The sequence below is a fragment of the Trifolium pratense genome, linkage group LG3, assembly GCF_020283565.1.
Source record: "Trifolium pratense cultivar HEN17-A07 linkage group LG3, ARS_RC_1.1, whole genome shotgun sequence".
Classification (NCBI taxonomy): domain Eukaryota; kingdom Viridiplantae; phylum Streptophyta; class Magnoliopsida; order Fabales; family Fabaceae; genus Trifolium; species Trifolium pratense.
In genome coordinates, this window is record NC_060061.1 from 36,476,624 (window position 1) to 36,504,561 (window position 27,938).

Here is a 27,938-nt window from a genome sequence, read left to right on the forward strand (position 1 = left end):
AAATAAAATTGTCACATTAAATCATATTACTTTAACTATTTTTTCTTTATTTTCTTTTGTTTTTTGTGAATGTCAACAAATAATATTTGGGTTTGTTTTCAAGCAAGAGTTTCTGTTGCCATGCCTACTTAAAAATGTAAACTTAGAGAAATCAAACCACTTCACAAAACTGACCACAAGCCTTTCAAGTCAGGCAAGCAAATATTACTTTTGTTTTCCTACTTAAAAAAATAGTCAAATACGACAGACATATTTCATGAATTGATTCCCATTGCCATTTATTTACATATATATATAGTAAAAGAAATTATAATAATATTAAATTTTGGCCATTCCTAATTAAAAATGTAAACTTAGAGAAATCAAATCACTTCACAAAACTGACCACAAGCCTAAAAAGTTGCTTCATCATCATTACATGAAAATATTACTTTTGTTTTGCTACTTAAAAAAGTACCCCTTTCTTCACAGGTCACAATCGGATCTGATTGCTTTCTTCAACAAATTCTAACTCTAACCCCAACAACAGCTAGGGATCCAAAGGTATGACTTCTAAGGTCCATAACAGTAACACTAGTCCAAACATTTGATCCAATCCATCAAATATTGTAACAAAAAAAAAAGCCAATCATCACATGTGAACAATCTTACATAGATGTCTGTACTTGCAAGTTTTCTTTAACCAGTTCCAAACTTTCAATCCAAGCCGTTGACATATATATATAATAAATCAATGAACCATAAGTCCATTGGTCCAAGATGGACAAATGAATTGACGGGTCCAGATTATACGATATAAACAAATTAGATTCCCACATGTCAGTTACATGCATATAGTAATAAGTTAAAATTATATTCAATTTTACTTCATACCTTAAAAATGAAAATTCTGTGGACAAATCAAATCAAATTGACCAGCCCTTCAGAAAAAGTGAGTCAATGACATTTTCCATTAATTTATAAACATAGTATGCTTGATTTTCCTCTGTGACAACAGCTAGAGATCGATCCAATTCCAAAGGTATGACTTCTTCTACTACTTCTACTTCTTCTTCTTCTCCATGAACAACATGCATTAATGATTAGTGGAACAGTTTGTAGACTCTCACCAGCTCACATGTTTGTAAAAATTCTTTTCTGCATAGGTTTCTTTTGTGCAATACTGTTGTATTCCTTGAACTCATGGACCTTTGCTTTATTAATATCATTTTGCTCTTTAAAAAAAAAAACTATTGTTGTCAGTTTTTACACTTTTATATTTGGACGATATTAAGCTAAGTGAAACCAAGTCTCATATTTTTTTTCTCCTTTTTTGGGTCATTTATTTTCATAAGTAATGATTTTTTTAGTGTTTGGTTTTTGATATTGACTAAAGTTTGTGGTTTTTTCAGCAATGGCCTTCTTTGGCCGATTTACAAACCTGCTCAAGCATCAGTATGTACGAGGCATGTCATCAGCTCCCAACACAAAGCTGATGATAGGAGGTACGTACTGTTGGTTGAACTGCCCTATCAAAGTTCTTCTTTGTTCATTTTTAGTTCTCTTGCAACTTGATGATATATATATATATATATATATATATATATATATATATATATATATATATATATATATATATATATATATATATATATGTGTGTGTGTGTGTGTATCTGACATTTGATTTTTACAGGTTTTTCGCGCTCTACTAATGAGCAAAGTTTGAGGGAAGCTTTTTCAAAATATGGAGAAATCACTGATGGTAAAGTAACTATTTAGATTGGATACTGATTTTGTGAAAAGTTAGATGTTGAAAAATAAAATACTAAATAAATAATTATTTAATTAATTAAAACACTAAATAGAAGATGGGAGACTATTTTACATCTTGTATTATACCTTTTTCTTAAAAGAGAGTTGTTATATAGTGCGAACTGATGAAACATGAAAGCATAACGAATCGGGATGGATGCTCACCGTAATTGCTTTTTGTATTTTGAAACTAAATAACCAAAACACGAAAGTACGACACTCAATTTGATCCGTGGATTTAATTTACATCTATCGACTACAATTTAGTTACACCTTGTCCTCCTATTCGAAGTGGTAATTATTAACCAAAACCTAAAATTAAAGAATTTTAACTTGTGAAAGTAGGAAATTATACTTTAGAATATTTTTGATTTCCATGTCCATAAATAAGCATCAGCGATTCAATCATTATTACATATATAGCAGTATAAGTATTCAATCCTCTAATGAAAAATCATGATCTATTCTTAAAACTCATGATAAAACACATGTATTTGGGCAAGTACGTACGTACCCCTTGTGCTTATTAATTTTTATATAAATAAATTTGGCTTATAATATTTTTTAACGACTCAATTCTATTCAAAGGAAAATAATATCTTTTATTTATTTATTTTCTAATTACTATACTAACAACTTAATTTCCAAAATTAGAATAATTTGAAATCTTTGTTAATTTAGTTTATACCATGTTTTGTAGCAAGGATAACTATGAATCTTAAAACTGGTAAACGACGTGGCTTTATCACATACAATTCAGTTGAGGAGGCGTCAATTGCTCTTCAAGCATCGGATGGGCGGGTAATGCACAAACAAACTTGTCACTCTTTTTGAAATATTAAAAATTTTGATCATGTGTTGACCTTTTCTTTTGATTTTGCATATTTAATTAATTAATTAATAGCAATATGACATCATTATATATTTGCGTGTGAATATTTTCAGGACCTTCATGGTCGTCAGGTTCAAGTGAATTATGTTGATGTTAGGCCTCATGAAGGAAGGCCTACTGGGGTTTACAAACTCCCCGTCCCATCACCTCCTGCAGTCGATTTGGTCTCTGACCAAGGCAAGGTTAGTGCAGCAGCATACTTCTTCGAACCTTTTTTGTGCCATTTTATCACGTATATACAATAAACCTAAAAATGTGATTTTACTTATATATTGTAACAATATTTTTGTTTTGATGCATGCATATGCATGTCACACTGTTGTTACTTGTATTGTATGTGTTGATGTTACTATGAGAATGATATTTTTGTATGATAAGATATAAATCACGATTATTAGATTTAATAATAATTAATGCTTAAAATTTAAATGTGAAATCATGCGACATTTTTAAAAGTTAAATGATTTTTTTAATTAGTCACATGACTATTTAAATCGATGGCATTCACAACAAATTGATGTATAAATTAATTGGTTATGGAATAAAAGATTAATTGTCACGCATCACAATACATCATATAAATGCTTAGTTAGGTAGGAACATAAAGTTTTTACGTTCTCTAATATTTGTAAGCTAATTTGATTGTTTTAATATATGTCAGCAACTTTTTGGTGAAGCTATTCAAGATGGGACTATGGAAGGGTTTTGCAAATTGATTTCATATTTTGTGACGCAGTGCGAGGTAACCTTTTGTGGCCTCGCGACCTTATCTATGGTCCTCAATGCTCTTGCCATTGATCCTGGCAAGCCGTGGAAAGGTATATATGCTACTTCTTTGCATTTTTACATCTCTAGAAATAGTTACATCTCTAGCAGCTTTTTTTGTTTTGAATTAATAATGTATTTGACTTTGGGTGATTGATTCATCTATAGCACCTTGGAGATGGTTTGACGAGTCTATGCTCGATTGCGTGGATCCCCTGGAGGAAATAAGAGTCAGAGGAATCACTCTTGGGAAGCTGGTTTATTTGGCCCATAGAGTCGGGGCGAAAGTTGACTCATATTGGTCATGCCATAGCACTTTGGATCATTTTCGCCATCATGTGGCCAAATGCTCATCTTCTGACAAGTGTTTTGTGATATCAGCATATCATAGAAAAGCACTGAAACAAGTATATATGTTTAATTTCTCTAACTCTTTCTACACTATCTCAGACATTAAAAATAGAGCTCTATATATATATATTGTTTTGTCAATTTGAGGATGCATGTGTAGTTAATTTTTTACTGTATATATATATATATATATATATATATATATATGTTATAGGTTGGAACTGGTCACTTTACGCCTATTGGGGGCTATCATGCTGGAAAAGACATGGTGCTTATTTTGGATGTAGCACGTTTCAAATATGCTCCCCACTGGGTCCCACTCACCGTTCTCTGGGAAGGGATGAATTGTGTCGATGAATCAACCGGGATATCTAGAGGGTAAGTAAACTCTCTTGTTTATGCTAATTTCGTTTACCTTTCTCTTTTTGTTAATTAATTATGTATGTATAGTAGAAGTATAATTAAAGATGTATTATTTTCTTATTATTAATTCAAGGTGAAAGTGGTACAATACAATATATAGATGATATTTTTGTGTATAATTAAACTGCTCCCTATATTATTCCTCATGTCTGTTACTTACACTGTTAATGCAATTCCTGGAATGGCTCTCACTCTAAAAGCGCGAGCCAACTTTTATTTATTATTTTTATTCTGTAGCCTTAACGGTATGCAATCTCTTCAGGTTCATGCTTGTATCAAGGGCTCATAGGGAACCTGCCATGCTGTATACCCTGGTGAGTCCGAATTTGACATATGCTGTAAATGACATTGATATTGGTGTGTGTGGGTTGGATTGGATTGGATGTGTGAGTCACCTACTTTTGCTGATCTTGCAGAGTTGTAAACATGAGAGTTGGACTAGTATTGCAAAAGTCCTGGTGAATGATGTTCCTGCTCTATTAAAATCAGACGATGTGAAAGACATGTGTAAGGTTCTTTCAGTTATAGTCACATCACTACCATCCAACTTTGAAGAATTCATCAAATGGGTCGCGGAGATCAGGAGGGAAGAGGATAATGGTCCAACCTTAAGTGAGGAGGAGAAAACACGAGCTGTTGTTAAGGTTTGATGCATTTTATCTCAACAATTCTTTCCAACATTGTTAAGCATGTTTGGTTACACTGTTTCGACGGACGGAGATCAATCGATACAAAGAGAAGCTATAGTCCTAGCAGCTTTTGATTCTGGAAGATCTGAACATAATCAAAACATGGAAATCAATTGCTGTTAGTTAATTCATTTTACTTTTAATAGTGTTGGGTGGGTATTAACTGATTTTTGTTTGTTTTGCAGGAAGAGATATTGAACCAGGTGCGTAGGACCGAACTTTTCAAACAAGTGGCCTCGTTCATTTCTACATTTGATGGACACACACACCACCCTGCCATCACGGATGTGTTTACACTGCTTCTATTCTCCTTACCATCTAGAACCTGGGATGGTATCACAGATGACAAGCTTTTAAAGGAAATGCAAAACCTCGTTTCAATTGACAATCTACCTCTATTACTTCAAGAAGAGGTAATTAATTAATTCACAACTTTTTTCTGTACTTAAGAGAATGAATGAATTCATACGTAAGAATTGCAGAGAAAAATGTAATTATTATATTTACTGGCTAAGTTGATATCATTCATGAGTTGGTGATACTAATTAGAACACTATTCATTAAACAGATTTTGTTCTTGCGAGTTGAACTTATTTCGGATCTTCTCATGATCGATAATGGTGCTCCTCCTAAATGATGATGCTCCTCCTCAACTGGTATGTTGTAGTTAATTTTGTTTGTTTTGTGTTGCTAATTGAATTATCTTTCGAGTAGAAAAATAGGAATCCGTTGTAGTTGCAGAAATCTTCGTTTTAGGAGTAGGGTTGACTTGTATCTGCTTGCTTGTTGCTTGGTTTTAAACTATGATGATGTAGCTAGTTCTTGCTCTTGAATAGGATGAAATTGTAGTTATGTTATTATGGTATTTCTGATACTTGGTGCACTTTTGATCATATTTTATGGACTCATCAAAGCTAAATCTGGGATGATAACATTTAGGCAGAATTACAGCTTTCTTGATTGATGGCTTAGAAAGGGTGAAAGTAAAGATTCAGCATTAAGTGCTTGAGGTTTAGTGCTATCGTCCATCGATTTCACAAAGTTGTATCTCATCATTCATGACAGTTTTAAGCAGTTTGCTATACTGAATTTCCTGACTGAGATTCATTCATCAAATTTCACTCTTAGTTTTGTCAAACTGCACGGTGTTATGTTTCTGGCTGAATTCTATATTTGTTCACAGCTTTGACTGTGGATGTCGGATTAGGGATATTTTATTTGCTAGAAACCTAAGGCGTAAAGATCTTCAACTGTGACGATCCCGGATTTTGCCAGCTCTTTGCCAATAGATGGCAGATTTTTCTCAAAACCGCTATTTAGGCACAATTCATATTTCTGGCAGAGCTTGTTATTTTACTTAATTTCTGCATATTTTAAATGTTTGATTCATAGCTTGAGCTAGACTGATTGAAATCGTGTACCATTAGCTTGAGCCTTTTTCAGTCTTTTAGAAGTGAATAAATTTGAATAATAAGCGTCGTCGATATATATGTTGTCAGATTGTAACATTTAGCTGCTACTTGCAGGAAAGAGGTAGTCAGACACAACGAGCAGGAAGGAAAGTTCTTTTGTTGAAGATTGAAGTATTGTTTTTTGCTAGATCCCGTCATCTTACTGGCCTGAGTGAGATGCTAAATCCTTTTGTTTAGGAAAATGTTTCCCTAATGTTTGCTCAGACATATTATGTTAAACTGTCTTTTTGATATGAGTTCAAACTCAGTCTAGCACTACTGATTCCAACTAACTCTGTCTTATATCTCCAAACTAATGTGAATGTGTTTGTATTGACTCTAAGTGTTTGAATGTGTTTGTATTGAGTAGGAATTTTCTTCATTTCTTAAAAGAAGAAATGAAGGGCTCATTTGCTTTGGTTTCTGGCATATATAAGTATTTATTTTATTTTGCAAACTGTTTATTCTGCATAGGATTGGTACTATACAGAACCACACATATAGTGATACCGATCTCGTTTTGTGCAGGAAATGAGCTAATATAATAAGTGTGTAGCAGGGATTGAATTCTTTAAAACCGTAACATCTTGCGTCAAAAAAATAGCGTCTTTCTCTTTTATGCGACTTTGATTTAGCTCTATCAAGCTGGTGAATAGATCTTGATTTTCCTCAACTTAAGGTCTTTATATTGTGTTCTGTGGCCAATCTTTATGGTACTTTAGCCTTGTTATACTGAAAGTTGCTAGACTGTGTTTGGTATTGATTTATCGCCATAATTTAAGAACAGAGCGACAAGAAGAACAAGGCTCAAACTCTACTTCCAATATAATATTAATTAACAATACTAACATTAGTCGTTTTTTAAAAGTATAATATAAATATAATTCAAGCCAAATTGAAAATCTTGCAAGCTCTATTATACATTGATTAACTTGATGCTGAAATACGAGTTAGCAGCACTGCAGAGTTATGCGTTTGGAACCACATCTAAGTGAGTTATTTTTTCATATTTACATTGATTATTCTCCATGTCTCATGTGCCTCACTCACTTTAACTCTTTACTGCGTCTCATGGGTTAATTAAATAATGTTGAGTAAGATGGATCCCAAGATGTTTGTGACTAATACTAACTAGATACACATCTTCTCCCCATGTTGAAAATACTAGGTTGTGACGAAATTGATTTTTTAAGGAACACTACCAAATTGAAAATCACTTCATATTTTAAGTCTTTAATTTACAACTGTACTGTATAAAGCACCAAAGGTTTTTAATCAAAGGAGGATGAAAAAATGTTGGAAAAACTAGTTGAGGTACTTAAGCACCTGAATTGCAACATTAAGTTCCTCCTCTAAGAAAAAGGATTTTAATGCATGTTTGGTTGTGTCATAGATTTGTATTTTCTCGCTGTAAGACATTCAATGCAGAAGGCCAGAAGCTATCTCTTGAGATTCTTCTATTCTTATATTTTTCTTATACCAGAAACAAACATATTGTTATTGTATATAGAGAGACCAAATCGTCATCTTTCGTGCAAAACGGAAGATAAATGAAAATGAGACGTGTCATCTCAACAATTCTCTCTAGCATTGTTAAGCATGTTTGGTTACACGGTTCGACGGAGATCAATTGATTCAAAGAGAAGCTAGTCCGTCCTAGTAGCTTTTGATTCTCGAAGATCTAAACATGAATCAAAACATGCAAATCAACTGCTGTTAGTTAGTTCATTTTACTTTTAATAGTCTTGCGTATTAACTGATTTGTTATGCAGGAAGAGATATTGACACAGGTGCGGAGTACCGGACTTTTCAAACATGTGGTCTCGTTTTTGTCACATTCTTGCAGCGGATACACACCATCTTCAGGTGATGGAGACACCTTAACAGTGCTTCTATTGTCCTTACCGTCTACAACATGGGACGGTATCACAGATGAGAAGCTTTTGAAGGAAATTCATGGACTGGTTTCAATTGAAAATCTTCCTACTTTGCTTCAAGAAGAGGTACTTAACTATTGCTTATTTTACTCCATTTTGATTTGTCAACTGAACTTATTATGAAATTTTGCATTTCAGGTTCTGCATTTAAGACGTCAGCTACATAGATGTCAAGAAGGCAAGGTAGATGGGGATCTTGGTCTACCTTTGTCTTAGCAGCTCCTTCATTTTTGAGGCTGAGTTTGAGAACCAGGGTCTCATTTTTAATACACTAGGATTATTTATACACTCACCAAGGATAAGAACTACTCCAACTTATTAGATACTGTTCTGGGCCGAGCTTAGAGCTCGAGCATCAGAGGGTGTCGAACACTTATACCATCCGAGCACGTCCTAACGGTCAGATACCCTTGCGTATTGTAACGGCCGTAAACCGGAATGATGAGCATTAACTGCACATCATGGCTCCTTGGCCGTTTTCCGGCAGCCACTTGATGGCCATTAATGCCATCAAGGGCCTTAGCCCAGCGCTGGGGGCTATATATATGCATCTCCACTTCATTTGCAAGGTACGCATTTTTTATAGCTAAGAAAACCTTACACACATACTGACTTGAGCGTCGGAGTGCCTGCAGGTACACAACCCCCCTCCGCTCCAACAGAGGTCTCAAACGCTCCCAACCACCGCAAACGCCGGCGAGGTCGCATCTTTCTGGTCTACACGATCAGTGGCGCCGTCTGTGGGAACTTAGTTTCCCTGTTTATTCAAACCAAAAACTAAAAAACTCCCTTCAAAACACCTTCTTCACGACCAATGGCTGGCGTTAACAACCACCAAATCCCGGAGCACGTGGCGGAGAACCATGGATCACCGATGGACTACGCGGCGTACCATCCGCAGGACGGACAATTCGCCTCCGTAACGGAAGATGGCCAGGGAGGGCAAGACGCACATTACGAACCCTACAACCCAGAAGAACCGCAGATCCCTGTGGCTACCCCGCCACAGGCGACTCCGGCAGTGGCTATCCCTCCGGGCGTTCCCATGCAAGAAATGATGGCTGCGCTGGTCAATGCAATCAACCGCCAGTCGGACTTACTGCTGCAGCAGAACCAGCGATACGAGCAGCAGAATCAAAGGCTCGAGCAACAAAGCCGTCGCATCGACGCAATTGCTGAGTCGAGGGTCACGGCGCAAGCTCGCCCAGCTCGCCGTTCACCCACACCTGTGAGGAGCAGAACCTACTCCAGGTCTCGCTCACCACCTCGCCACAGAAGCGAAAGGAGGTCGAGCCCAAGGAGAAACGAGGCCATATCTCGAAACTCCACCCCGCCGAGGAGACATTCCCCTAGAAGGGACAACCCTCCTCGCCGCCAAAGGAACCGATCCCCGGAAGAGAGGGACAGTCACCAAGGCCCCCTCTCCCGAAGGATCCGAGAACTTCCCCTACCGGTCGGACTCGAAAAACCACCGGCAATGGATACCTACGATGGCTCGACAGACCCGGACGAGCACATCGAAAATCTTGAAGCTCTCCTCGAGTACAGAAATGTACGAGGCTCTATCAAGTGTAAGCTCTTTCCCACAACTCTGAGGAAAGGCGCTATGGCTTGGTACAAAAGCTTGGCGCCAGGATCCGTGGACTCTTGGTCGGACCTGTGCGCCCGCTTCCGGGCTCACTTCACTTCCTCGAGGCGTCACCCAAAAACTGAAGCAACCCTCGAGGCCATTATCCAAGGCGAGAACGAGCCTCTAAGGGCCTACCTCGAACGGTTCAACAAAGCAGCCGTAGAAGTGAAGGTCGAGGAGGGCATGAAGCTGTATCTTCTCGATAGGGGATTACATCCGGACAGCGACTTTGCTAAAGCTGTCGGTATCGAAGAGCCGAAAACGCTGGATGCATTCTTCGAAAAGGCGAAGAAGTACATAACTTACGAGGAGAAACAAAGGGCCAAAGATGTCAGAAGGCCTAAAAGTCAAGAAAAAACCAGGAACCATGAAAAGGACGAAGCTGGAACCTCGCGAAGAGGTAACGAAAAGCAAAGGGAGGAAAGGATTAAAGATTCCAAACCTCCTCGGGGAAAATTCACAACATACACTCCACTGAATGCGTCAAGAGATCGCATTTTCGCCGAAGTCTCCGCTGCGGACTTCAAAAAGGCTGGGATCCACTTCCCAAGACAGCAGCCCATGAAGGCAAATACTGATAGGACGAAATTTTGTCGCTATCATAAAAGCCATGGACACGTCACTGAGGACTGTGTCCACTTAAAAGATGCCATCGAGATTCTGATACAAAAGGGTTATGCCCGAAGATATGTTCAGAATGACGAACAAGCACAACAACAACAACAACAACCAAGGCGGGAGCCTCAAGAGGTCGCAATGGCCATTGATGTTCCCGAGCAGGAAAACAGAGGCATCGTCCCTCAGGCGCTTGCCATCTCAGCGCCTGAAATTCCACTCCCATCCCCGGGGTCAGACGAGGGAGCGCTCCTGAGGCATTTCAACGCCCACCTGAATGGCTCATGGGAAAATTTCCCAAAAGCACTGGTGATAACAGGTGGAGGGCTAAACAAAATCACCCTCGGCTCGGTAAAAAGGAAGTTCGAGGAGCTGGAAAACGTTTGCTCGGTGACTCCCATCACCGTCACCAAACCTGAGGGAGACTCCGACCCGCTGGCCTTCTACAAATCAGAAGTTCCTGGGGGCTCACCAAACTATCAGATACCACTGTTGGTGAGGGCTCGCATGGCAAACTTCGACGTCCACCGCATCCTCGTAGATCAGGGGAGCTCGTGCGACGTAATGTACTCGGGGCTATTCAAAACCCTACAGCTGTCGGAGAAGAACTTGGTTCCATATGTAGGACCCGACCTTCAGGGGTTCAATGGGTCGACTACCAAACCTTGGGGATACGTGGACCTCATCGTCACCTTCGGCGAAGAAAAGGCTATGAAATCCGTGAGGACGCAATTCATGGTCGTCGACTGTCCCTCGCTGTACAACTGCATTATCGGCAGAACTACTTTAGCGGAGCTATTTGCTGTATCGTCCACCGTTCACTTGAAGCTGAAATACTACACACTGGACGGCCAGGTCGCCACCATCAACGGCGACATAGCTGCTGCGAGGAGATGCTTCGAGGCCGCGGCGAAGAATCTGAGCACCGTGGCAACCCCCAAGAAAACTGAAAAGAAAAATCCGGGGGTAAACACTATTGGAGGTTCCATCGACATCGATGCTCGACTCACAAAAAAGGAGCATCAAGAAGAAAAACAGAAGGACCTCGCCGATGCTGAAAAGAAAATCTACCGCCCCATCCCGGACGGAGATTTCGAACTGGTGCCCTTGGGCGAAGACCCCCTCAAAGGGATCAAGATTGGAACTGGACTCCCCGACTTGGTCAAAAAGCAGCTGATCGCCTGCCTTAAGGACAATGCTGAACTGTTCGCCTGGAGCGCTGCAGAGATGCCTGGTATCGACCCTGAGGTCGCTTGTCACCAGTTGACTTTAGATCCTAGGGCTAGTGCCGTTGTTCAGCGGCGTAGGAAGCAGTCTCCCGAAAAAGCGGAGGCTGCCGAAAAAGCTGTAAAAGACCTCCTCGAGGCAAATTTCATTTCGGAAGCTAGGTATACCACCTGGCTATCCAATGTTGTACTTGTTAAGAAATCGAATGGAAAATGGCGCATGTGTGTTGATTATACCGATCTTAATAGGGCTTGCCCTAAAGACGCTTACCCTTTACCTAACATAGACAAATTAGTAGATAATTCATCAGGATTTAAATTACTATCGTTTATGGATGCGTACTCGGGTTATAATCAAATAAAAATGGCTGAAATCGATAAAAAGAAAACAGCGTTTATGACCGAATCCGGTAATTATTATTACAACGTAATGCCTTTCGGGCTTAAAAACGCAGGCGCCACATACCAAAGGATGATGAACAAAGTCTTCAATAATGAAATCGGTGACATGCTCGAAGTCTACATGGATGATATGATCGTCAAATCCGAAGAGGAAGTCGATCATACGGCCCATCTAAAAAGAGTGTTCGACCAAGCGAGAAAGTATAACATGAGATTCAATCCTGAAAAATGCACGTTCGGCGTAAAAGCTGGGAAATTCCTCGGGTTTTACTTAACCGAAAGAGGAATCGAAGCTAACCCCGATAAATGCAGAGCATTCTTTGAATTCCCTACGCCGGACTCAAAGAAATCAATCCAATCATTAAACGGGATGCTCACAGCCTTATCTCGTTTTGTCGCAAAATCCGCTCAACACGCGCTACCTTTATTCAAATTACTTCGAAAAGAATCCGCATTTGAATGGACAAAGGAATGCGAGGATGCGCTACAACATTTAAAACGAGCACTGTCCGAACCTCCAGTCCTAACACGACCCAACGAAGGGGAAACATTATATCTTTATCTCGCCGTAGCATCGGAGGCCATCAGCGCCGTTCTCATAAGAGAAACCGAGCAAGGGCAAAAACCCGTCTATTTCGTGAGTAAGGCTCTGCAAGGACCAGAACTCCGGTATTTACAGATTGAAAAAACAGCCTTAGCAGTAGTCATGGCCGCGAGGAAACTAAGACACTATTTCTTAGCTCACTCCATCGTTGTCCGGACTGATCAACCAATTAAGCAACTCCTCGCGAGGCCAGATATGACAGGACGAATGCTAAAATGGTCACTCGAGTTGTCCGAATTCGAAATCTTTTTCGAAAGCAGAAAGGCCTTAAAAGCTCAAGTGCTAGCAGACTTCATAGCCGAAATGACCACGTCATCTACCCCGGATAAAAACAAATGGACCATCTTCGTAGATGGATCCTCAAATCCACAAGGGAGTGGCGCAGGTATCATACTCGAAAGCGGTGAGGGAGTGCTCATAGAAGTTTCACTCGAACTCGCCTTTCCAACCACAAACAATCAAGCCGAATACGAAGCTTTCTTGGCAGGATTAAGGTTGGCTCAGGATATGGAAGCCGAGGAAATTAAGATATTCACGGATTCACAGCTCGTCGCATCACAAATAACCGGGGAATACCAAACAAAAGACGAGCGACTCACGGAATATTTAAACTTGATCAAAGAAAAATTAACCAAATTCAGACAAACCGAAATCAAGCACGTTCCTCGCGAACACAATGCAAGAGCAGATATCTTATCAAAGCTCGCAAGCACTAAGAAAAAGAAAGGTGGAAATCAATCGCTTATTCAGGAAACGCTATCCAAACCAAGCATAGTGAAACCCACCGAGGTATTCCTGATATGCGAGATCGACGCCAACAGCTGGATGACACCCGTGTTCGAGTTTCTGAACACTGGAAACCTCCCACTTGATAAGAAGGAGGCGGCTAAGGTAAAAAGGAGAGCCTGCGCATATGTAATCCTAAATGGAAAAATGTACCGCCGAGGATTTTCCATCCCTCTGCTAAGGTGTGTCGAGGAAAGCGAGGTAGCCTCGATCCTCGGCGAGATCCACGAAGGAATAAATGGTCAACACATCGGTGGACGCTCCTTGGCCAGAAAGGCCTTGCGAGCAGGATTCTACTGGCCTACCATGCAAACAGACGCAAAAGAGCATGTCAAAAAATGCGACAAATGCCAACGCCACGGAGATATGCACTTGGCCCCTCCAAACGAGCTAAAGACGCTATCGTCCCCGTGGCCGTTTTCTTGGTGGGGGATGGACCTCTTAGGACCGTTTCCAACGGCAGCAGGACAAAATAAATACTTAATAGTAGCTGTCGACTACTTCACGAAATGGATCGAAGCCGAACCTCTCGCCCACATCACAACATTCAACGTGTTGCGATTCTTCAAACGCAATATACTTGCGAGGTTTGGGATCCCTCAAGTTGTCGTTACAGATAACGGGACTCAATTTACGGACAAGAAAGTGCGAGAATTTATGGCAAAAATAGGTACAACCCAACATTTCACCTCTGTCGAACACCCTCAAACGAACGGCCAAGCCGAAGCTGCAAATAGGGTTATACTACGAGGACTCAAAAGAAGGTTGGATGAAGCAAAGGGAAAATGGACAGAAGAACTACACAGCGTACTCTGGTCTTACCGAACCACTCCACATTCTACAACGGGAGAAACGCCCTTCCGACTGACGTACGGAACAGAGGCCGTAATTCCAGTAGAAACCGGAGCATCCTCCTTCCGAACAGAAGTACCCCTCGAAGGGGAAGACAACCACGAAATGCTCAGAGAGGAGCTCGACCTCTTGGAAGAACTCCGAGACGGCGCAGCCCTCCGAGAAGCTACTTTGAAACAAAAAATAGCAAAACGGCATGACAAAAAGGTCATCAAGCGAGAATTTGACGTTGGGACACTAGTACTCCGACGCAACCAAAAAGATTCTCGTGAAGGTAAACTCGCGGCAAATTGGGAGGGACCTTATCGTGTTCGAGCCAAAACCGAAAACGGTGCCTATTATTTGGAAGATCTTTACGGAAAAGAAGTTCCTCGACCTTGGAATGCCGAAAAGCTCAAACAATACTACAGTTGAGGGGAACTCAAAGTCACCCCTCGACGAAGGCTGTGTCTTCGCCCATGAGAAGCACGCCTATACAACGGAGGAGTGCTTAGGTACGGACATGAATCTTAAAACATAAAACAAAGTCGAGACGTTTTTGAGCTCGATGATGTTGGCGAGGAAAGCTCTAGACCACGGAGCACCATCGTCATAGTACACGCCCCGGTAGAACCCCAGCTCGCGATGGGATGTTCACACCCCGAGGAGGAAAGCTTAACAACAGCCCCTCTCCTCGTTGTTAGTTTGGATTAACATCTCCAAACACTTAGAATGGTTCCCCGCACCTTCTAAGCCCGGCATCAAGCGGTACCAGCTACCGCAACGATGACCACCATCCATGCATACACTAGCGCGAAGAAACGAATAGTTCGGCGTATAGAATGTTTGGAAAATTATCAAGTTAAAAACCTCAAAGCTAGTCGAGCGCAAATAAGAAGACAGCAAACGTTCAGGTCGTTGTAATGAAAAGACAATCAAAGCATAAGCTCAAAAGCGTCGAGCATACGAACGATCGATTCGACATTCAGAGGAAATTAAAAGCATCGCCATACAAACCCTAAATCTAGATATGAGATAAAGGCGGAAAGGCAGGAAATAAATTAAAAATACTGATATTTAAAGACCCCGGAGGGCCATAATTGTCAGTTACATCAGAAGGGCAAACGCCCGGACAAAATAAAGAAAGAAAAACAAATTTACACTTCATCATCATCAGGAGTAACAATAGCTCCATCCCTCACCTCCTTCTCTTCATCTAAACCCTCCTCGATCAAACCGGGGTTGAGAATCCTGAGCTGAGCCACCGCGTTGCTGAAACTAAAAGCTGCAGCAGCCACCATGTTGGACTCAAGCTCCTGGATCTTGGCGATCAGATCAGCACGAGAGGAGGAAGCATACTCCCCTTGAGGATCGAGCTCCTTCTCCCGATCTTCAACAACCCCAGTGACTTGGAGCCTCTCCAACTTCCCTGTCAGCTCGCCAATCATAGCCTTCTGCTCCTCAACCTTCTGCACAGCACTGTCCCTCTCCTCCGAAACCGTCTTGAGCCTATCCTCCGCTTCCTTAAGGTTGGCCGAGAGGGTCTTGCGCTCTTCCCTGAACACCTCGCAGGAGGCCTCGGATTCTGCCAACCTCCGCTGCAACAAAGGCAACTCCTTGCGAGCTTCATTCCTTTCCTCCAAATACTTGCACTCCCGACCATTCAAAAAGGTTGCCACCTCGACTAATTTGAGCAGAGCCATGGATTGGGCGGCAATTTCAGTCCGGAGAGCTTCGGGACCCATATCCGAGAGGATGGCCTCATCCGCTGGATCAATCTTCACTTTGGTCTCTCCGGTCAGCAGTCTATCATGAGCATAGATTGGAGGAAGGACGAAATCTTCGGCAGGTACACCAGCAGACAACCTGTGAGGTCCGCGGCGAGGAGGATCATCCTGGCCAGAAAGATCCACTACCTCAAGCTCTTGACGAGAAGAGGTTTCCTCCTCCAATCGGATCCTTTTCGAGCGATCCATGTTAGAGGCTGTGGGAGAGTGAGGGGCAGAAGAAGTTGTAGCAGCACTACTCGCCTCCCTCTTGTTCTTAGCAGCACGAGCTTTGCGGAGAGCGGCAGATCCACTGGTCATTGTACCTACACAAACCAGAGCAAGTCAGCAAAACGAAAGGCGAGCAAATAAAAGAAGCGAAAACAGTTGGTAAGAAATAAATAAAAGAAAGCCACGAGCATACTCCAAAAAACGGTCAATTCCTCCGAGGTGTCGCAAGCGAGCAACTCTTTCGTAGCGATCACCTTCGGGCAGGTCAACCTTCGACCATCTTCCCCAAGCAAAGGCTCGCCATTCGAGTCACTCAGAAGGAACGGAGGCAAGCCCTCCACAAACTCTAATAATTTTTTATAGTCAGCTCTCTCCTCAGCTGACAACGCTCCCAGCGTAAACACGAATTCTTTGGTCGGCATGGAATAATGATCCCTGCGCCAATAGAAAGGAAATCTGGCAAAATCCTCCTCGATAGGGAGCCCCTGCTCGTCAAGCACTTCCTGTCCCAGCTCATCGATTCGATGCCCCCTACGAACGAAATTGTTCCAACCTTTCGTCGTGATTGGCCTAACTCCATAAAAAACGGACTTAAACCCCCGAACCGACTCGTCAAACATATCAAAGAGGCGTTTTCGTTGCCTCAAAGAAACCCATCCATGCTTGGTATCCGGTACCGGGGCTCCATTCACGAGCTTCCCTTTCGCCTGTTCCCCCCGAGGACAGCTCCGTTGAAGGCCAAAATGGTAGAAAAATAAAGGCAAGGTGGGGCCCAAACCCAAATACTCGGCAGTTTTTTCAAAAGCCTTGATAAAGGCCAGTGAGTTCGGGTGAAGTTGAGAAGGAGCCAACCGAAGATGACGAAAAATGGACACCTCCAGATCTGTGAAGGGCAGCCGAATTCCCAGATGCTTGAACGCAATCTCGTACTTGGGAATCGTTCCCCAAGCCCAATTGCTGCAGATCCTATGACGAGCAGTAGGAATCCGCACTTCAAAATCCTCGGTAGGAGGAGTCTGTATATCCGTGCACATCGTCTCTGGGATGTCACTCTCGCAATTCTGATAAACCGACTCTGTCTCTCTGGGTTCATCCGCCACCCACGAAAGGTCGGCTCGGATACGGATTGACGAGGACGGTTGTTGATCTATAAACGAGACTTGACTTTGAGATCCCTCAGCCATCTAAGAAAAACCTGAAAAAGCAGAAGGAAAAGTGAATTCGACATTCAAATCCACCCTTCCACCGCCAAATCAAGTGAAAGGGCGAGGATCTCAATAAAAGCCTACGCGGAAACGGAAAGGGATAAAATAATCTCTCCGGACGCTAAGTTCATACAGACAACCGAGCACGAAACGCATGTGGTGCTCGACACTGTTCCAAGCCAAAACCCAACCGTCAGTTGGTAAAAATAGCGATTTCTCGCCGGAAAACCGCGAAAAACCCCTCTTTTGGGGGGAAAAGGGTGCTAATCACCACCTACAACCATCAAAAAGACTACCCAGACTACACAGGAAACATACTACAGCCCTACACCGCGTGAACTATCTACAACAATCCAAAGTAAAATCCAAACAAAATCTTCAAAGATTAAAAGGATAAAACACTTACTTGTTGATCAAATGAAGATAGGAGTAAGGAGTTTGTAGTAGAAAACCACCAGAGAAAGCTTGAACCGGAAAGGCAAAATGATAGAGAAAGTAAGTGAGAAACTGTAAAGTTTCAAACGAAAAAACTTCCCTCCTATATATAGGCGAACGGTCCCGCATAGGTAAAATCACGCCACTCCCATCTGGACCGTCAGATCGATCCAACAGTCCAGATCAATTACGATCAAGTGACTCAGATTTAGTCTCAGGAGAAACGAAAAGGCGCGAAAATCCAACGGTTCAAGCCGACCTCGAGATTCAAATCTCAGTTATAGACACTCAAGTGCTATGTAAATAGTCTTTACACGTGGCGAGAGGAAACGAAGCGACTCGTCCTTTCAAGTCACATCCGTCTGCTCGCGCAAATCTCGCGAAATCCAAGACACCACATCCCGAGAAAATTGCGACCAAATAAGGAAACGCAAGATCCTCGGAATCCTTCCCCTTATTTCTTTGCTAAAAATACGGGGAAAGCCGCAGCAATCGAATAAGAACACCGCGCTCCTCGACAAATTCGTAAAGTCGAAAACATGCTCGAACAAGGAGTATAATTCTTCGATCGAAAGTCCGCTCGGAATGGTTCGGAAAATTCGCGACATTATTAAATTAAGAGCATACATAAAGCATGAATGCAAATAAACTATGCTCGGAAAATTTAAAGGAGAATTGTTTTATTAATAATAGTCCATTACAAAGTGAAGAGGATTACAAGGGGAACCGAGCACCTAATCCTCGTGCTCGGAACCTGAGCTAATTGCGGAATCCGAATCAGTCCACAGCACCTCCTCTGGCCATATCTTAGCCTCTTTCCCAACCTGGGACCCTCCTTCACCAGAGGCAGGGCCGGGAGGATAGAGGTGGGGAGATTGACGAGCCCTCAGGAACTCCTCGATTGCCCCAATGAAATCCGCCGATTCGTCGGAACTTGAGGTATCAGAAGTATCCGAGGAAGGGAACATCACCTTAGCTTCTTTCCCCTTTTGAGAACGAGCCGGCGCAGGCTTAGGAACCTCCGCTCTCTTTTTTCCTCTTCGAGACTCAGAACCATCAGCAACAACCTTCTTGGAATCCCAATTATCCATCGCTAGCCTTCAAACTCAGGATATGGGAAGCCAAAGGATAAGCAAGTATTTATAGCAAAGCTTGCCGCCCAAAGGACCAGTCACCACACCTGACATCCCATAAATGCGAGAGGCGGCTGCAGAAACCTAGGATTGACCACTTGGAATAAACGATTTTCCCTTTCCAAAGCTTGACTTTGACCACAGGGACACTGCGAAAATTCAGCTGCCCAGCTCGGATCTGTTACGTTCGGTAAATCGAGATGAATCGATAAAGCTTCAAGTCATTACCCTCGCCTACGAGCATAACGACTTGGGGGGCTCCTGTTCTGGGCCGAGCTTAGAGCTCGAGCATCAGAGGGTGTCGAACACTTATACCATCCGAGCACGTCCTAACGGTCAGATACCCTTGCGTATTGTAACGGCCGTAAACCGGAATGATGAGCATTAACTGCACATCATGGCTCCTTGGCCGTTTTCCGGCAGCCACTTGATGGCCATTAATGCCATCAAGGGCCTTAGCCCAGCGCTGGGGGCTATATATATGCATCTCCACTTCATTTGCAAGGTACGCATTTTTTATATCTAAGAAAACCTTACACACATACTGACTTGAGCGTCGGAGTGCCTGCAGGTACACAACCCCCCTCCGCTCCAACAGAGGTCTCAAACGCTCCCAACCACCGCAAACGCCGGCGAGGTCGCATCTTTCTGGTCTACACGATCAGATACGAAACTTTTATTAGTTATTTGTCATGACCGACCTTTGCTAATTATCATGACCAATGTTGATACTTTAATTATTAACTGCAATACCGGAAGAAAATGAGAGTGATCTGAAAAGATATTCTCCATGTTCAATCTAAACCGAATCATAACTAATTTTTTAAAAAAATCAAAATGTAATTTTTCGAACCGATTTATGTTTTTAATCTTTGTTAAGATATAATAGGTAGATAGATCTAAATTGCCAAATAATACTAATAATTTTAAAATTATGCAAGGAATTTTGGTTTTATTTCGCTTATATTGTTTCGTTTATAATATTTTTCAAAAAATGAAATTAAACACTTAGACCCGAATATTATGTTATCTAATCTCTATATTTTATATTTATGAAATCATATTAGAAAATGGAGCATAGCCGCTCTCAGGGACGGAGCCTATTCACATGAGGATTAATGTGAAAACTGAACTCATTCTTATTTTGATGAATGTGTAAAAAATGAATTTCTCAATTACATTATAGATGGACTTGAACCTCATATATTAAGCTATACGGTGACAGTAACTAACTACTAATAATATGGTAACTAATTATTTATCAAACTAATTGAAGTATTTACAAGCTAATCTAAGTATAGGTGATAGAGCCACTTGATAGGTTGCGTGGGCATGTGCCTTCACAAAGTTTTGAAAAAAAATGAAGTAGTATATAGAATAGAATACATATATATCTAGGCTATTATTTTTTTTCATAAATGTGAACCAGAGTTACCACACCACCCAAAAGACAATAGTGTATATATATATATATATATTGCTAAACGGTATCCATTTATCCATTTGTTGTAAAAAATTGTCGCATCGTTATCCTTTTAAGTAATCTCCTCTAACATATTGACGTTTTTATCAAAATACCTACCATGGTGAAAGTCAATGTTAGTGGTCACAGTGTAACAAAGTAAGGAGATTAACCTGAAAGGTAACAATACAACAAATTAGAAACATAAAAGACTTATTTATTACCTAAAAAACATAAGACCTAACTATTACCTAAAAAACGTAAAGGATATAACTTTTACAAACATAAAACTTAAAGATCCTTTAATTTGTGTTAGTAATAGTGAAAACTCCATTGTTATAGAGAAATTTTTTAATTGATAATAAGAAAATTATCAACTATTTGAGAATATAAAACATGTAAAAAACAATATATGATATATAAACGGGCTTAAAAAATAAAATAAAATGTTATTTACATACTCCCTCCGTCCCAAAATATAAGCAAAAGTTGGTCAACAAAAGTGAATGTATTTGGTCCAAATCTTTAACCAAATACATCAAGTTTCTTTGACTCACTTTTGCTTATATTTTGGGACGGAGGGAGTATTTAATTCGACAAATTTATATATAATGCCTCTACTACTCAAAAGTTCCGACTCCGTCACTGGCCGCTCTCCTAGACTAATGACCAAAATTAAAGTATACTCCACTTTTTAATTTTTAATGTACCAAAAAAATTAAATTTGCTTATAAATGAGTCCGAAGGGAGTATAATTCATCATTTTATTTCTTTATGTTATTATAATATTGATACATTGTACCAAAAAAAAAAAATTGAAACTTGGTATACAGCCATAGGACCGACTAGTCCAAGGGGATCAATCCCACCGCCCACTTGCGGGAGTCCCATTTAAAGCTAGATGATTTTTTGCTCTGTATAGACTTAGCCCATCGAAATTGGAATCAAAGGGAATCGAACTTGAGACATTGAGAGGAACATACTCCAAAGACCCGCCAACACCAATAGACCAACCCCAAGTGGGTTAAATAATAATAATAAGAGTCTTGTTAACATGTGCATATAGGGCACATGATAAGATAGGTTTTTTCTTAGTTACCTTCACAAAGAGGTGTGTAAAGAGCACACCTGATGTGGATCCAATTAAAATTAGCCAGCTGTATTATTTATTTTTCTTTTTAATTTATAGATTTGGTTTATAAACTTTTGTTATTTTCACAATTGACCACATTGCATTAATGACTCTCAATCTTTTCAAGAAAATTGTTAGTGTCACTTTTCTTTTTTTTTCACAAAAAAAAAAAATTGTTTCTATCACCTAGAGAACAGAGAACACGCTTCATCTTCTTTCTCTGGTTTTTCTTTGTTTCCTATTCTTCTTCTCCATACCCATTTTCTTGTTTCGTACAAGTTGAATTTCACTTCATCATCTTACGAATCAAACTTGAATCAAACTTGTGTTCATCGAATTAGCATCCTACACAAATCAACCAATCTTTCTATCTCTACCACAACATTTACAAGTAAGTTACTCTATCTCTTGATTTTTTGGGTTTTTCACTTCCTTTAGTTTTAGGTTAGTTTTGTTTGTGTTTGGTGCTTTGATTTGTTACCGAATTTTGCACCGTGGGTAATTGAGGTTAGCTTTGATTTCTTTGTTAACTCAGTCATTGTGTATTGCATACAAACTCAGTCGTTTATAATCGCACGAGGAACTCTCATTCTATAAAAAATTGCATGTCGTGAAATCTAAAGTTTTGGTATTATTTGTTGAAACATTGTGTTTATTTCTTGTTGAAACTTTTATCTGGTGCTTATCCAACATTTAACATGTTCATGTTCTGCTCTGGGACGGTTAAACACCTTGATAGTTAATTAAGGGAGCTGTCTGTGTGATTTTAATTGTTATCTTCTGATACCGAGTTTTAGTTTTAGGTTAGTTTTGTGCTTGTAACAAAACCCAACTCTTGCCTTTGTTTTGTTCCCGAATTTTGCACTGTGAGTGCCTTGTTTTGTGCTTGTTCGGTTACCACTTTTATAGTGGATTGTATCCTTGCTTTTTCAAACACTCCTTGTGTTTTGTTGAAGTTTATCTAATAAAATTATTGTTGTTTCAAAAAAAAAAAAAAAAAAGTTCATACCTTCAAAGAATTGAAATTGGATTGGTTCTCTCAGCCATATCAATGTTAATAGCTGGTTTTTTTTTTTCTTCTTATAAGCAATAGCTGGTTTTGTTGAAAAGCATTAAGGTAGATAAGTATATAGATTTTACCAATGACTGTGTTTTAGTTAGGTTTTCAATATGCTATTAAAACTTACAAATTTAGTATCAATAAGGCCCCTGCAAATAATAAATACAGGACGAAAGAACATACATGGCTAGTAGCTACAAAACTATGCAAAAGCTTGTTTGGAGGAAATTCATAAGATGCAACGTCGGTTTATATGGGGTGATACAGATCAAAAGAGGAGATTTCATGCTATAAGTTGGGATCGTATTACAGTCCCTAAATGGATGGGAGGTTTAGGCCTAAGAAAACTTGATGTTATGAACAAGGCTTGCTTGCTTAAACTTGGATGGAAAGTTCAAAATGGTAGTGATGAACTTTGGTGTAAGGTTTTACGTGGAAAATATGGAAGTGAGACCACAATGGGCAGCAACACTAGTACTAGTAGAGTTACACACTCCAGTTTGTGTAAAGCGCTAGATGGTTTAAAGCCTATGCTAGATAAATGTAGTTTCTGGTGTATAGGAGATGGGAGAAGTATAGATGCTTGGAGTGAAGCATGGATAGAGGAAGGTTTGTTTTTGGATCAGAATGTCATTATTCCTGTCCATTTACAACGAATGACAGTGCATGATCTGGTGGATGGTAATGGTAAGTGGAATTGGAGTTTATTTGACAGTTGAATACCTGCAGATTGTTGTAAAAAAATTGCAGCAATTCTACCTCCAAATGATGATTATTGTTGGCTGATTTTTTGTACCAAAAGGCATTATAATGCTTAATTAAGTTGTAGCAAATAATGACTTATACATGTTTTATGTGGTTAAGTTTGAATTCTAAGCTCTCTTATTGTAACTTTTCAAATATTATCTCGGAAAGAGGATTAAGTAAAATCTGCATAATTGCCTACAATTTCCCTGTTGAATGAACAAACTATGCTCTTTGAAGAAGAGTGCTTTGATGAGTGATGACTACATGTAAATAGATATATGATTTTCCATGTGGGCTCTCAGAAAGCTTATTTAAACTCATGACTTGATGAACTACATAACTTAGTTTCAGCTGAACTTAGATCAAAGGGTTTAATTTATGTCTGTGACGTTGGGCGAACCCCTTTCTTCATCCTTCTCCATCTCAACACAATTGCTATCAAAGTGCTGCAAGATAAAGCTAGGACAAAAGCAGATATCAGAACTAGATCCACAAGATGGAGTCTTTTCTTTAGACAATTTGGAATGCTTTTCAGATGGAATTATAATATGGTTGAAAAAATAATAGAGTGCTTTTTGTAATTCCCCTCGTCTGTTATGTATGTACTTCTTGTACATAATAGAGTGCTTAATAAAATCATTTGCAGTTAAAAAAACAAAAAATGTGATTTTTTATATTAAATTAGAGCACAATAATAATAATAATAGTGCACAATATAATAAATTTCTAAGCTGCGTTCACTAGTTAGACATGAATTGTATCGTTTGCTCCCAAAACATGTTTTAGTTAGACCTGTAAAAGTCATGCCAAAACAATTTTAAAAAAAAAAGACAAAAATAACAAAAAAGCAAACACTTTTGCTAGTTGCATGATTCGAACAACAGCCCTTTCCCTAAGAATAAGGAACAGCTTCAAAGATGTACCAACTGAGCTATATATTCAATTTGCAATATTTGTATGTCAGACCAATTATAAATCAAAAAACGAATGTTCTTATTTTTTTTCCCCAAAATTTTTTTTTTTAAAAATTCGTAAGCGAATTTGAAAATTTTCCAAATTTTTGTTTTCTTATTTTGCTCCCAAAATAAAGATTTACTCTCATATTTACTTTATTAAAAATATAGTTCAATAGTATGTCTCACATGCTGACTTCTAATTTGAATGCTCCTGTTTCGATCATATCTGTCTATAACTCTGACTTATAATCTGACATGATTAGGTATCCGATTCGACCAAACTCTCTCATATTGACTTTATTAAAAATATAGTTCAATAGTATGTCTCACATGCTGACTTCTAATTTGAATGCTCCTGTTTCGATCATATTTGTCTATAACTCTGACTTATAATCTGACATGATTAGGTATCCGATTCGACCAAACTCTCTCATATTGACTTTATTAAAAATCTAGTTCAATAGTATGTCTCACATTCTGGCTTCTAATTTGAATGCTCCTGTTTCGATCATATCTGTCTATACATCTGACTTATAATCTGACATGATTAGGTATCCGATTCGACCAAACTCTCTCATATTGACTTTATTAAAAATCTAGTTCAATAGTATGTTTCACATTCTGGCTTCTAATTTGAATGCTCCTGTTTCGATCATATCTGTCTATAACTCTGACTTATAATCTGACATGATTAGGTATCCGATTCGACCAAACTCTCTCATATTGACTTTATTAAAAATCTAGTTCAATAGTATGTTTCACATTCTGGCTTCTAATTTGAATGCTCCTGTTTCGATCATATCTGTCTATAACTCTGACTTATAATCTGACATGATTAGGTATCCGATTCGACCAAACTCTCTCATATTGACTTTATTAAAAATCTAGTTCAATAGTATGTCTCACATTCTGGCTTCTAATTTGAATGCTACTGTTTCGATCATATCTGTCTATAACTCTGACTTATAATCTGACATGATTAGGTATCCGATTCGACCAAACTCTCTCATATTGACTTTATTAAAAATCTAGTTCAATAGTATGTTTCACATTCTGGCTTCTAATTTGAATGCTCCTGTTTCGATCATATCTGTCTATAACTCTGACTTATAATCTGACATGATTAGGTATCTGATTCGACCAAACTCTCTCATATTGACTTTATTAAAAATATAGTTCAATAGTATGTCTCACATGCTGACTTCTAATTTGAATGCTCCTGTTTCGATCATATCTGTCTATAACTCTGACTTATAATCTGACATGATTAGGTATCCGATTCGACCAAACTCTCTCATATTGACTTTATTAAAAATATACTTCAATAGTATGTCTCACATGCTGACTTCTAATTTGAATGCTCCTGTTTCGTTCAATAGTATGTCTCACATTCTGGCTTCTAATTTGAATGCTCCTGTTTCGATCATATCTGTCTATAACTCTGACTTATAATCTGACATGATTAGGTATCTGATTCGACTAAACTCTCTCATATTGACTTTATTAAAAATCTAGTTCAATAGTATGTTTCACATTCTGGCTTCTAATTTGAATGCTCCTGTTTCGATCATATCTGTCTATAACTCTGACTTATAATCTGACATGATTAGGTATCCGATTCGACCAAACTCTCTCATATTGACTTTATTAAAAATCTAGTTCAATAGTATGTTTCACATTCTGGCTTATAATTTGAATGCTCCTGTTTCGATCATATCTGTCTATAACTCTGACTTATAATTTGACATGATTAGGTATCTGATTCGACCAAACTCTCTCATATTGACTTTATTAAAAATATAGTTCAATAGTATGTCTCACATGCTAACTTCTAATTTGAATGCTCTTGTTTCGATCATATCCGTCTATAACTCTGACTTATAATCTGACATGATTAGGTATCCGATTCGACCAAACTCTCGTATTGAATTTAGTAAAAATCTGGTTTTACTATAATTTAACATGACTAGATCCTTAATTTTATAGAAAAATTAATTTTTTAGATGCATCGAGTAACAAAATGTATCTAGTCTATAATATAGTTCAGATACATTAGTTAGCCGATGTATTTAAAATTGATTTAATTTTATTTTTAAAATTTGTTTTTAACGTTAATATGGAATATGAATAGACTTTTATGTTTCCTTCAACAAAAAAAAATAAAATGAATAGACTTTAGCCCCTAAACAGCATCATTATTCCTTAGTTCTGCTTAGCTTAAGTTTCCAATGCATTTGCACAATACCCAACCGATGCCAACTTCTGTTGCAATCCAAAGGAATATGAAGCACCACACCACACCTTAAGAATCACCACACCTTCATCTATTCACCTTATAAAGCAATGGCAAATGAATCAGAAGCACCACACCACACCTTCAGAATGGAGAACAATGGCAAACGAAAACGAAAAGAAGATGAGAATGGTTCTATATCCATTACATCTCCACTGTCTACTAAAAAAGAAGTTAGAGAAGATTTGGACACTGAAGTTAAGGAAATTCCCTTTGTAAATTTGATCTCAGAAAGGTACTTGTTTAATTTTAGAACTTTTTTTACTTATTGCAAATTAATGGAAGAAGTTCTTATAACTTTGTGTTTACTTTATAGTGACAAACAATCTAACCTGCAATCCAAAGAGAAATTTTACATAAAACAATAAAATTTTAAATTTGATTGCATTGTGTGAAATTTTCACTAATGACTTGTGTAAAATTATGTTGATAGGTGGATGAAGGATCAAGACTGAAAATTGCTCTACAACTGACACTTCATCCTTTCAACAAAAATAGAGATTTGATGCTAACAAAATCTTTGGAACACAAGCAAGCTTTTGTGAAAGAAAATGATCCGGAGGAGAAGAATTGAAACTATTTGTAATTCATGCCAATTCTATAATGATGTTATTCCTTAGTTCGTAAACGCTTTTTTTGGTGGATTTTAGTTGGAGATTCTGTAATGATGTTATTTCTTAGTTCGTAAACGTTTTTTGATGGATTTTAGTTGGAGATTCTATAATGACATTATTGAATATTTGCACCACAATTTAAGTTATTGGTATTTTTTTGTGTGGATTTTTAGTTGATATTATATTGCTATTAGCCAAATATGGTCACTTATTTTTATGAATGTTATTAAATCAGCCATTGAGGAGCTTTATCAGTCATTGTGGAGCTTTAACTTTTCTGTTATTTTTGTGTTAGCTTTTCTGAAGTTATTATTATTAACAGTGAGACTATATGAAGTAACGAAGAAAACTGACTTAAATTATACTACTAGAAGTAACAAAGAAGCATATAATAGCTTTAATTATCATAAGATGTCACTGAAATACAGAATTAAAAACAACACTACAGTAGAGAAAGATTATGAAGAAGGCCATACAAAGAGGGCTTGTTTTTTTTTTTTGGTTACATACA

At 39.0% G+C, this 27,938-nt stretch overlaps 2 protein-coding genes and 1 long non-coding RNA gene across 3 annotated transcripts; all 3 read left to right on the forward strand.

Moving 5' to 3' along the window:
* Positions 1 to 1,393: 1,393 nt before the first annotated feature.
* Positions 1,394 to 3,087, forward strand: LOC123915029 (glycine-rich RNA-binding protein 3, mitochondrial-like). The gene is made up of 5 exons (XM_045966188.1): positions 1,394 to 1,484; positions 1,673 to 1,741; positions 2,492 to 2,592; positions 2,737 to 2,865; positions 3,082 to 3,087. Exons 1-5 carry the CDS (start codon positions 1,394 to 1,396, stop codon positions 3,085 to 3,087), a joined length of 396 nt encoding a protein of 131 aa, XP_045822144.1.
* Positions 3,088 to 3,362: 275 nt separating this feature from the next.
* Positions 3,363 to 6,811, forward strand: LOC123918007 (glutathione gamma-glutamylcysteinyltransferase 1-like). Its single transcript, XM_045969934.1, has 8 exons — positions 3,363 to 3,501; positions 3,617 to 3,855; positions 4,014 to 4,177; positions 4,485 to 4,536; positions 4,639 to 4,866; positions 5,097 to 5,324; positions 5,480 to 5,567; positions 6,438 to 6,811. The coding sequence occupies exons 1-7, from the start codon at positions 3,378 to 3,380 to the stop codon at positions 5,546 to 5,548; spliced, it is 1,104 nt and encodes a 367-aa protein (XP_045825890.1). The 5' UTR covers positions 3,363 to 3,377; the 3' UTR covers positions 5,549 to 5,567; positions 6,438 to 6,811.
* Positions 6,812 to 21,749: 14,938 nt separating this feature from the next.
* LOC123918008 lies at positions 21,750 to 23,762 on the forward strand. Its single transcript, XR_006812662.1, has 2 exons — positions 21,750 to 22,148; positions 22,986 to 23,762. It is a non-coding gene; the product is annotated as an uncharacterized LOC123918008 (long non-coding RNA).
* Positions 23,763 to 27,938: the final 4,176 nt, after the last annotated feature.